This window comes from Simochromis diagramma, unplaced genomic scaffold (assembly GCF_900408965.1).
Source record: "Simochromis diagramma unplaced genomic scaffold, fSimDia1.1 OVJJ01000753.1, whole genome shotgun sequence".
NCBI classification, from domain to species: Eukaryota; Metazoa; Chordata; class Actinopteri; order Cichliformes; family Cichlidae; genus Simochromis; species Simochromis diagramma.
The window spans coordinates 2642393-2654352 of NW_024387523.1; the positions used below are offsets into that span (position 1 = coordinate 2642393).

The 11960-nt window shown below is 39.7% G+C and overlaps 1 protein-coding gene across 1 annotated transcript; it reads left to right on the plus strand.

The window, feature by feature from the left end:
- Positions 1-140: 140 nt before the first annotated feature.
- scn1bb (sodium channel, voltage-gated, type I, beta b) lies at positions 141-11266 on the plus strand. Its single transcript, XM_040021183.1, has 6 exons — positions 141-1423; positions 1510-1676; positions 4378-4615; positions 5872-6013; positions 8330-8404; positions 10351-11266. Exons 1-5 carry the CDS (start codon positions 1375-1377, stop codon positions 8397-8399), a joined length of 666 nt encoding a protein of 221 aa, XP_039877117.1. The 5' UTR covers positions 141-1374; the 3' UTR covers positions 8400-8404; positions 10351-11266.
- The last annotated feature ends 694 nt before the right edge of the window (positions 11267-11960 follow it).

Sequence of the window (11960 nt, forward strand, 5' to 3'; positions counted from 1 at the left end):
AATTAAAGGGCCATCTCGCCCTGTTCTCGTTTTCTTATTTATCATTTTCCATTTAATTTGCTTCCAACGCACACCGGGATCCCTGCAGCAGGTTTGAGGCAGGGTTAAATGAGCATCAGTTTAAAAAACCGTGCAGAAGAGGCTCAAACAGCTGTCACATGCAGCACCTGCCCTGTCTCACACACGCTTGGCTGTTTTTACCGCAGTGCATCTGCAGCAACAGCCTCTCAACAGAGGTGCCGCTGTGGCGCAGGAGAAAACACCGTTAACTGAGCACTGGACGGATTTATTTGAGGGTTGTGTGTGTCTTTTTTTTTTTAATTGCGTGTCTGGCTTATATGCCTGCGTGTGCGCTCACGCAGTTTGACCTGCAATGCCAACGCGAACGAAACATCTTTTCTCCGAGCACGGGGTCATTAGATAGCTGAAATTATACAAAAAAATATATAGCTGCCATCGCAGGAGAGGACAGTATTTTTCTATATTTTTTCCAGGAGAGACGACTCTGCTCGAGGAGAGGAGGCCTGATCAGGACAGTGGCTCTGATTTCATTGATCCGATTAAGGATAATTACCATTAGACCATTAGACTGGTCTCTATTAAATACTGGTAGCGTGTACCCTGTAAAAGGTAGCCATTTGTTTCCTGCCGTAGAGCATGCAAATTGATTTTAAATGCACTGGCATGTAAATGTATTGTTGACGTTTATTCAGTAGCTGGCATGTTGCACTCTTGAACACATTCATTTTAACCTCGTAAGCGTCTATACTCTCTGTAATTTTCCAACATTTAGAGCGGAGCATGCCCCAGGGAGGTCTACTGATTGCTCTCTGCATCTCATATTAAAAGGACCTCAGGAAAAAAAAAATCATAACCTCAGGGTGCGGATCTGGGGAGCACTGTGAGTTAACAGATATCTGGATCGTTTCATAAGCTATTTGATTATTGATAGCAGAAAAGGTCACCGCGTGGATGCGGGAGGCCAGTGGGTGTGTAAATTGGGGGAACTGTCTCAAAAGGAGCAATAATTTGTGGCAATAAATTCTGCAACCAGAATTCTGGAAACTGTTGCCGGCTTGAGCCAAAGACCTGAGTGGTTCCACGGGACATTACATTTACGCGTATACGGTTTGCACTTTACAATGCATGTTTAGCTGCTAGTTGTCACCAACACATGACATCAGCCTGCACTTAAAAAAAACAATACAGATAAGCTTCCTGAAATCTACAAGAAAACATTTGCAAATATCCATCCTGCTATTGCAAACTCGGAGGTGCTCAGTGTGTGAGTGTCACTAGGCTCCGTGAAAGCTTCAAGAACCATTTTAGGGTTGTACTTTTTGAGGCCCCTCCTTCGATAAAACATCTGGAGTTATGGCACTACTACGTTTTCTGCTATTTTCCTTCCTCTGCACGCTGTTTGGTGAGTGGGCGTGATTCCTGGCAGTGTTTTTGCTATGACACCTTGTTAACCCAGGCTGATGACTTCTCTTCTTTTCTTGTAAACAGTGTACCAGTGTCACGGGGCCTGTGCAGAGGTGGACTCGGACACTGAAGCTGTAGCAGGCAAGGGTTTTAAACTGGGCTGCATCTCCTGCAAAAGAAGGAGTGAGGTGAGAGGTGAAGCCACCGTCGAATGGTACTTCAGGCCAAAAGGGGAGGCTGACTTTTTTCTGGTGAGTGTTTCCATGAAGTGGGATTTATGGCCCTGCAGATCTGGGTTTCCCCCATCTTTTTTAAAAAATAAACATTTATTAGAAGAAGGAACAAAGTATAGAAGTAACTTGCTGCTTTATTTATATAAAATAAACACTGTTCAATATATTTTCAGGGGGGACGACAGTAGGAATATGATTGTGGAACTGCATTCGTTTTCAGTTTAGAAACTTACATTTGTGAATATGAAATTTGGCACAGAATTTAAAAAAAAAATCAGATTAATCTGAAATTCACAAGAGTTTGCGTTATTGTCTTGATGGAGTCCAAATAAAATATCTTTCCAAACCAATCGGGAATCACTTACATAAACGTAAACATGCTGTTTCAGTAGGCAGGAGTAGAGGTAAAGCTAAAATAACTGAAAGACAAACTCATGTAAGATTACATAATGTCAGGTTTGAGTCTTTTTAAGGACACTTTCGGTAGGATAAAACCAGTGGAGCACTTTAAAGGATGCTTCTTTCACCTTGTTAAAGTAGAAGAAAATAACTGCAAAAGCCAGAGCTTCTTCCAGTTACTATCACACAAAACGATCTCAGTACATTTGAAGGAGAAGCAATATCCTTCAGGAAAAGAGCTCTCATTTCCTAATTGCAGTTTTGATGATGGAGATTAAATCAAATTTTAGTCTTCCAAGATCCTCACTGTGCATCGCTGAACTGGATGACATACACGTCAACAAGTGGGCCGGTGTTGCACCAAAAAGATTTCTGATGTTTCTGATGTATGTATGTGTAATATCTCCTCGTGTTGGTAAATTAACTGGATTTATGAAGAGGTTATATATAAAATAAGACCTAAATTATAATCAACCCAATCCTTTTTGGCCAATTTAATAATATCTTTACAGAACTATGGTGCTATTTATGCTTGTTGCAATTTCTGCAAAATCTCTTGAAAAATACATTTATGTCAATGACACTTTTTCCTACCTGGATAAATGAAAGATACAGAAAAGTAATTTTGCCAAAAACTGGTTTGAGCGTCAACCTTGTGATAAAAATGTTTTGTCCGGCCAAAAATGACTTGATGATACGTTTGACAGATTTTAGGTAAATAAGTCATTTAAAACTGTTTAAATACAGGCAACAATTTTTTGGTAAATCTTGAAAATCACTTTATGGCAAAACAGTGGGACAGAGAAGGGAGCGAGAGCAGGGTTCACCAGGAGAACAGCATGAAAAACAACTGAAAGTTCTGCAATGGACACGTTTCATTGTTTCACTTCAGCTCTTTGAGTTTTGTAACTTTCTCTGCGGCTGACAGACCAACAACAGTACAAGCAAGAGTGGCCCACAGACAGAGCTCTCTGCAGGCAAACAGGCCATCCCCAGATTGTCAGAGGACAGCGAAGCCGCTACCTCTGCTGGACCTTAAATTCTGCTTTGTACACAACAAGCAGCACTGCTGACTATATGGGTGGTTTGGAGCAGGAAGTCTTAGTCATGCAAGCATCCATAAAATCAAACTTGTGGGCTACTTCTCTCAGGACTTGAGCTATTTATATATGCACTTATATATAGTGCACACCAAAGCTCTCCTCCTTCCTGTCGCTCTCACTTACTCACACATAGACACCTACAGTACGGTCCTCAGTCACATAATAGCACCCAGTGATGAGACCGTCATGAGCTTCAGATGGGAATCAATTGGAACATTTTACCCCACTGAGGTCATCAACGTGTCAGAGAGAGCTCTGCTGACCTTGTGCTGGATTCTCTGTTTGATGCCGCAGTGCATGCTGTGTTAATGTAGCCGTGGATGTATTTCAGTATAGTAGTGTCTGAACGGTCGTTTTAAAATTTAAAAAAATATGCCTGAACAGTTTCAGGGGAAAGTATGTTTCATATGGGGTGACTGGGGGTGTAGACAAATTTAAATCAGAGGCAACACATCCATCTACAATATGGTAACGAGGTATTTTCCTCTCACATGATATCCATTTGGAGCTGTCAAGTGTGTTTACTTAACCAATTAACTGAAAATACATCTAAATAATGGAGTATGTTTTTTACTCATGAACCTGGACATATTTTTTTCATTGTTGCTTCCAATTTGAAATCAAACAATCAGGGTACAGCTGAAGTGTAGACTTTCTGCTGTAATTCAAGGGTTTAACAAACATTTAGCAATAAATGTTTATGAGTTACTGACAGTTTTTACACTAAATCCTTGATTTTCAAGAGATATGAAACACATTTCCAAAATAATAATAATAGTAATACACAACCTACAACATCGTAGCCTAAATAACATAATAGCTCATTGGTGGATGTTCATATTAGACACCGCCAAAGTTTCAGTGTTTTTAAAAGTAACACCTGTGAGCCAAATGCTCTGTTTCTGACAGTTTCTTCTACCCTTGGCTCTGTGTGATGTCATAGAGTGCGTGTATCCCAATAGAGTCATCTCAGACACCTGGTATTAACTGTGAGAACAGAAGCTCCACCCACAGCTGTTCCGATCTTCTGTTTATGGGGGACAGCCAATCAGAAATAAGTTCTCTTTAAGGGAGGAAACAAACTGAGCGGCTACACCAAGGCCCAGAATAACATAAATAATGAAAAATTAATTTTAACCGTCACTCATGCAAAGGTGTTGCATAAGAATATATAACTGGTAATGAACACAACCTTAAACGATCTCTGTGTCGTCCAGATGTACACCTACAATGAGGATGGCCCCACCATTGAGAGTGACCAGTTTGTGGATCGTGTCGACTGGAACGGAAGCAAAAGGAGCAGAGACATTCAAGATGCGTCCATATACCTGTTAAATGTCACCTTCAACGACTCGGGCACTTACCGGTGCTTTTTCAACCGCATCCTCTCCTACGAAAACTACGAGTACAACGACGTTGTCAGCAAAGTGGTGCACCTCAGTGTGGTGGGGAAAGGTACGACTTTATACAGGTCATTAGTATCTGAGCAAGTAGACTTAAAGACATCTGAGGACAGTTAACAAGAAAAAGCTAATTTATTGCTAAATGTTAACATATATTATGCATATTGAAATAAGGTTGAAAAGTGTGGTTTGAGCAGTCAGATTTAAATTTTTTGAATTTTTTTGAATGAATTTATCTTTCTTACGTGTAAATGTGGCGATCAATGGTGGAGGTGGCTGAGCATTTTCAGGCCTTAATTAGACTTAAGCAGACTCTGTCATTGCAGAAGCATTTCACAAACTGATTCACACTCGCACAATACAGACCGTCACTCTTTTAAATCTCACTGTGAGTGCAGTGTGCATTCCTATTAACCTGGAGGTCCCTGAACAACAACGGAGCTTTAATATTATGAGAATGCAGCCTGCCTCCATTTTCAGAGGTTGAAGATTCTGGCACTGTCAATAAAGAAGCCTCCTAGTCTCTGTTATGATTAAAATGGAAGCAACATTCATTTTGTTTCACTTCTATTTCATCAGTGGCTGATATTTACTCTCTACAGTTTTCAATAGATGGAAGAAACATGTCTAATCGTGGATACTGACACGCTGCCAGTTCAGCAGCTTAGCTGAATTATTTAATGTTTCCTGATAAATGCATTACTATCAGGCAGCATAACAGTAAGCATATATAACTGTGCGCTCTTTGGTTCAGTCTCCCACGGATCAAGTCTAGTCTTAGACTTTGCGGCGATCTTAATTTAATTTCCCTTTGAATCTAGGACTAGGCTTTAAATACGTCTGGAAAACTGTCTCTTAACTGTAACTTTGGAACGAATTATGATTAATTAATAGATATTTTGCAAATATTTAGGCTCTTAAGAGAGCTTTGCATAAACAAATGCCTGCAAATTGTAATGAACTGAAGCAATGTTGTGAAGTGGTCCAAAATTCCTCTGCAAGAACATGAGAGACTGTTAAAGTCATTTTATTATATATTATATATTTTGATTAAACTCAGTAGTGTCTCACAGGCAGACTGCACAATGTCACAAAAGTGATTCTTCTGCAAGAAAAAACTAAGACTATTCAAGCACAGAATTCTTTATTTCGATGCGTGTGGCTCTTGTGGTTGAAAACAAAAGATTTTAGATAGAACAGATGTTTCCTCTTTAGGTTTTAGGTGGTTTCAGCTTTTTCTCAACCCCGTCAGGTCACCTTTGTTTTGTTTGTTTGTTTGTCTCGTCTTTCCTGGTTTCCTGTATGCAGCCACCAGAGGTACAGCTTCCATCGTGTCAGAGGTCATGATGTACGTGTCCATCATCGGCCTGCAGCTCTGGCTCCTCATAGAGATGATATACTGTTACAGAAAGATAGCAGCAGCTGGAGAAGAAGCATTACGGGAAGCGGCGTAAGTATTTTTCTCTTACACCTAAATGCATGCTGACTTAATGCATGTCAGAATCTTGTATATACAGTTGAGCCTTTTCATTTCAATATTCAGCTTGAAAAGATATACAAGATGTGCTTATATGTCAAAGGCTTATAAAAGTATGTGTGTTTCCTAGTGCAGTTATGAACTGGATGCAGATATGTTGGCCAATATTAGTTTGTAGCTCAAAATAAAATGAGTCACGCGTTGCTATTGTGGACCAAGATGTGTAATTAAGTCATTTTACAGTTGAAAAGGAAACAAACATATCTGAGACTCCTTATTTTCTGGCACTTATTGGCATGCATATTTGTAGATATTGATGAAAGACAAATTTGGGTTAAGGCCCGGTCACACCAGCATTATAAACTCACTCAGAGGTGCAAATGAAAGCAAATTTTAGTTCTCCAGCTGAAGGAAGTAAACACTGTGTGAGTGTAAGCTTGGGATTCCAGAATTTTGTGTCTGCAGGTTGGGTAAAAACATTTTAGGTGTTCCAATTAGGCAAAAATTAAATTAAAATAATTGTAGTTCACACTAACAGTCACCTCAAGGTGCTTTAAATGTCACAGATTTCAGGCTGAACCAAATACAGCTTTCAGAGATGGACTAATTAAACAGAAAAAAACCTAAAACATTATTGAGACAACGTGGAAAATTAAAGAAACATGACATAAAGCTAAAGAGGGCAGCAGGGTTAGAGTGTAACTGAACAAAAAAACTGATAGAAACGGAGGCATTAAATGGGCACAGGAAGCAATCAGGAAAAGTGGAAACACTAGATTAACAGGGCACAGCTGAAACTAATTAAGACAATAACAAAGGAAATAATACTAATGATAATGTACAAGAGACCAAAAAGCAACAAAATAAAACAGGAAGTACCCAAATGGGGAAACCACGGAAAAGAGAAACACTTGACAACAAAATTGAAGAAGACATCAGAGAGACCAGACCAAACCGAATCAAATCAAGTATAGGGGTATTCTAAACGTTGAAGAAAAACTGATTTCAAAAGTAGGAAGAACTAAAACACTAAATGAGAATCTTGAGATGAAATAGAACCTAGAAGTAATCAACACATCTGTTACATTTTTGCTATAATTACAAAAAACCTCAACTATAAACTAAGAAATCCTTACTGAAGGAAAAACCCAACAAAATCCACAGATTATGTTATTTTATTGCAAGGTAAAGACTGCACATCGTTATAGAGAGAACTCACAAAAAATCAGAGGATCCACTATGAGTAAGAACTACCTTTTAACAAGAAGAACCTTCCAGCAGAACCAAGCTGTGGGAGGGCAGCAACCTGGTCTGAATGGTTGAGAGATGAGGTTAAAAGGAAGAAAGGAAAGGAAAGCAGAGAGAGACCACGAGCAGACACAAAGTATGGAAGGAAGTAGACAAAGGTTGCAATAGTTGCATATAAGCACATCCAGGAGAGTGGGAAGAACTGCTCAGTGCCTCATGGGAAGTGTCCCAGCAGCCTGAAGCAGCATACCTAAGGGATCATTCAGAATCACCTGATCCAGCCCTAATTATAAGCTTTATAAGATAAATGAGAGCATTCTTTGGAGTTGAGAGAGTATTTGTCTCCTGAATGCAAACAGGAGAAAATGACATCATAAAAAGGTGGATGTTAACCCAACCCAAACTCAACCCTAAATGCTCATCTTAACTCATGACCTGTTGCATGTTAAGAAGTTAACTTTCCTCGGTGTGCAAAAGGAGAAGAATCACAGAAGAGGGATATGGTTTGGCAGACTGCCAAAGAGACAAATTTATATGCAGAAATGATAAGAGATATGTGAAAGCAGTTGCGGTTTCCTTCTCATTGATACTTGTATATTAGGTGTTTGTTTGGCTTACAGTGTTTGACGTGAATGGTACTTTCCTCAAAAACAAATTTGGTGTGAGTGGGAAGTTGTGAAAAGTGTGTATTTCCCCATGAGTCATGCCATTGTTTATTGTCCTGCTATAATCACACCTATAATTTTAACTTTTGCCTTTGCCTGCTATATCATTGTTTCCTTTACTATAAGACTGTCGCTGTCTCCATCGTGTTTGTGTGCGTTCACTTGTGTGTCTTTGTCCCGTTCCCTCTTGTCGCCTTGTCGTGTTTTCATCCTGCCATCCTCCTCCCTAGTCAAAACCAAAACCTTCCTCCTGTAAGTCGAAAAGAAAATCAAACCTGTATCTTTTTATTTTTGCATTTTTTTAACCCATGTCATTGTGATGAAAGAAAACATTGCAGATGATTGCTGAAAATGATTTTCTTTTTTTCCTTTCCAGAAATGCTGAATATTTAGCGATAGCCTCGGAAAGTAAAGATAACTGTGCAGGGGTACAAGTCGGAGAATAGCACAGGTACGTTGTGGATGGATGTCATCTTTCCATAAAAGATACCTACTGTTACAATGTATTTTAGAATGATTAGAAACACTACATAAATGTCATTAGACCCTGTCAGCTGACCACTCCTAACCACGGCTTTGTTTCAAACATCATGTTTGATCTAAGTAAACTGTGTCCCTGTAGCAACAATAACGACGTCAAGTATAAAATATAAAAGAAAAAATTGCTCTTTACTTATTATCTAGTCTAGCAATTTTCTGATTGTATTATTATGGTGAAAGTTTTGTTATTTCTAGACTGTGTACTTTTATTGAAAACATTATGTAAAGGTCATTAAGGGTCATTTTTGCACTTTTCTATGGATATAGCCAAGCTAGTTGTTCTATGGATGTCCATGAAGCTAAGCTAGGCTATTAGGCTGCTAACTTAACATTTACTAGAAAGTGCAAAATAAACTTTGTAGATTTACTGAGTTCTTGCACTAAAGTATATTTTTGAGGGAAATTAATGAAAGGTTAGAAAGGTGGATCCCTTGAATTTCTGCTCAACTATATTTTTTCACAGCTAAAGTGTTAAAGTGGGACCACCTTTGCTAATTGTGTGATACAAATACTGTACCTTCAGTTAGGTGAAAATGTGTAGGTTTTAGACGTCAGACTAACACCCACACATGAGGGACTGTGTGAAAAAGTCACTGTATTTCCTAAGCAGTTAATCTACTATTTTTATAACATTCCTTAATTTAAAGGTAAAAGTCTGCACTTCAATCATTCATAGTGGATCTAGAGAAAATATATTTTAGTGGGGTGAGGTGTGCAGCTGCAGTGACAGTTGGTTCAAGGTAAGGGTGGGATTACATCAGGGATCGGTTCTGAGCCTGTTCTTGTTTGCAGTAGTGCTGGACAGATTGACAGATGAGGTCAGGCAGGAGGAACTCTTGATGTTTGCAGATGACGCTGTGATTGGTAGTGAGAATAGGGAGCAGGTGGAAGAGAGCATGGAGAGGTGGGGGTATGGGTATGTATGAAACGCAGTAGAAGCAAGACGCAATACATGTGTGTGAATGAGGGGGACACAGTTGGAGAGGTGAACATGCAAGGAGCAAAGGTAGTGAAAGTAGATGAATTTAAATACCTGGGCTCAACCATCCAAAGCAAAAGACAATGTACAAGAGAGATAAAGAAGCGAGTGTAGGCAGGATGGAGTGGGTGGAGGCAAGTGTTAGGGATGATTTCTGGCAGAAGGATAGAAGCAAGAGTGAAAGAGAAAATGTACAAGATGGTAGTGAGACCTGCTGTGATGCATGTTTTGGAGATGGTGGTACTAACAAAAAGAAGATGCTAACGTTTTCACTGGTAGTGACCAGAATAGACAGGATTAGAGACCACTGCATCAGAGGGACAGCTCAGGTAGGGCAGTTTGGAGCCAAAGTTAGAAAGGAAAGGCTGACATATGCAGAGGAGGGAAGGTGGATATATCTGACAAAGGATGTTGAAGATGCCCGGCAGGAAGAAAAGAGGAAGACTGCAGAGAAGATTCATGATGTAGTGAAGGAGGACATGCAGAGGGTTGTTGTGACAGAGGAGGAGATGGACGCAGATGATCTACCCCTAAGGACACAATAATAAACCTTTGTGAAATATTAGGAATTAAGTATTATTGGAGTCCAAAAGGCTACACCACCATGTACTCCAAACCTCATTACTAAATATAAAACTGATTTGTTTTCTCTAATAAAGTGTAAAAGCATTATTTATGGCACCATCTAACACAGATATGTTGTCACTGATTAGGTGTGCAAAGCTGAAACTAATGGAAAACAGCTGTGAGATCATTTTAATTATTTAAATGTGGCTGTAGAGGTTGGATTAGTTAGAGATAAACTGGATTTTCTACAAGCTCAGTCGCTTTGATTCTGCGCCAGCACTTCCATTTACGTGAGCCGTCTTTGTCCTCAGGCTTTCTTCATGGACTGAAAACATCCTTCCACTTAACGACCTGCATGACGACAACCTGAGGGAAAAACTCTTCATCTCAAACCTCTATTTTACCTTCTTCTTAACAAACCGAACAAAGGACAACACACTAGGAGAGCATGGTACCAGCACTGTATATAGTACCCTGTGCACAAAAAGCATGTTCTGCACTTATATGAGAAACCATTATGCATTAATGAGCCACATTGTCTGAAGCATATACTGTACGTTCAGTATTTCTCTTTAAGTATATGTAGTCATGCATTTAATATGAGTGGTGTTGTGGAGAGTCCATGAGGCTAATTGTCCAAGAAAGCTTTTTACTAAATCATCACCACATAATGTATAAAAAACACCATATGTGTAAGTGATTTCTAAAATAGAATGTGATGGGCTACAATAGACTGTATTTCTAAATTAACTGCTAGTTATAGATTCAGTCAATAATAAAGATGTATTAATAAAAATGGAGAAAACGTGGTTGAAAATTGTCGTGCTTGGATATTATGATTGATGATTATGATGAAGATTTCAAGTGAGGTCTGCTCTGCTCTGCTCCAGCTACATTTTTAATGTTCAAAACAACTTTTTTTTTTTATTCTTCTACTGGACCTGTCTAGTATGAGCGTCCACTTTTGTAACCATATTTAGAAACCAGTGATTTATTTTGAAAGTTGCTGGTGCCAGGGGGAGTGGTGTAAGTAGTTCATAAACTGCTGATATACTGGAATTTTCCCCCACACAAACATCTCTTGGATTTGCAGTCTGAAAATTGTCCAAATAAGAGAAAATACCCAGTGAGCAGCAGTTCTCTGGCTGAAAACGCCTTGTTGATTCCAGTAGCAGCAGACCACACTATATGACACTCACCTAAGAACAGGAAACCGAGGCTACAATTCATACAGGTTCACCAAAATTGGACAGCAGAAAATTAGAAAAACGTGGTCTGATCTGATGCGTCTCAGTTTCTGCTGCAACATTTGGATGACAGGGTCAGAATTTGGCATAAACATGAAAGTATGGACCCATCCTGCCTCGTGAGTGGTTAAGCTGCTGGTGATGGTGTAATGGTGCAGGGGATATTTTCTCAGTACGCTTTGGCCTCCTTAATACCAACTGAGCATTGCTTAATTGCTGCTGACCATGCCTATCCCTTTATGACCACAGTGTGTCCATCTTCTGATGTCTGCTTCCAGGGGGATGATACTCCACGTCACACAGTTTAAATAATAAATAATCTCCAGCTTGTTTCTTAGATATGATACTGAATTCAGTCCACTCAAATTACCTCCAGTCACCAGATCTAAGAGCAGTACGGCAGATTGTTTCATGTCAATGCACCAAAATCTCTGAGGGATGTTTCCAGCACCTTTTTGAGTCTATGCCACAGAGAATTGAAGCAGTTCTGAAGGTAAAGAGGGCCTAACCCATTATTAGCATGCTGTACCTAATGAAATGACTGGTGAGTGTACGTATATGCATCCAGCCATCCATTTTCTTCCGCTTATCCGGGGCTAGGTCGCGGGGGCAGCAGCCCAAGCAGAGAAGCCCAGACCTCCCTCTCCCCAGCCACCTCCTCCAGCTTATCCGGG

Excerpts from the sequence above, each read along its gene's own strand:
- scn1bb (XM_040021183.1), top strand. The coding sequence starts at position 1,375 with ATGGCACTACTACGTTTTCTGCTATTTTCCTTCCTCTGCACGCTGTTT. Across the intron at positions 1,424-1,509 it reads CTTCCTCTGCACGCTGTTTG|TGTACCAGTGTCACGGGGCC; the intron begins GTGAGTGGGCGT and ends TCTTGTAAACAG. Across the intron at positions 6,014-8,329 it reads GAAGCATTACGGGAAGCGGC|AAATGCTGAATATTTAGCGA; the intron begins GTAAGTATTTTT and ends TTTCCTTTCCAG.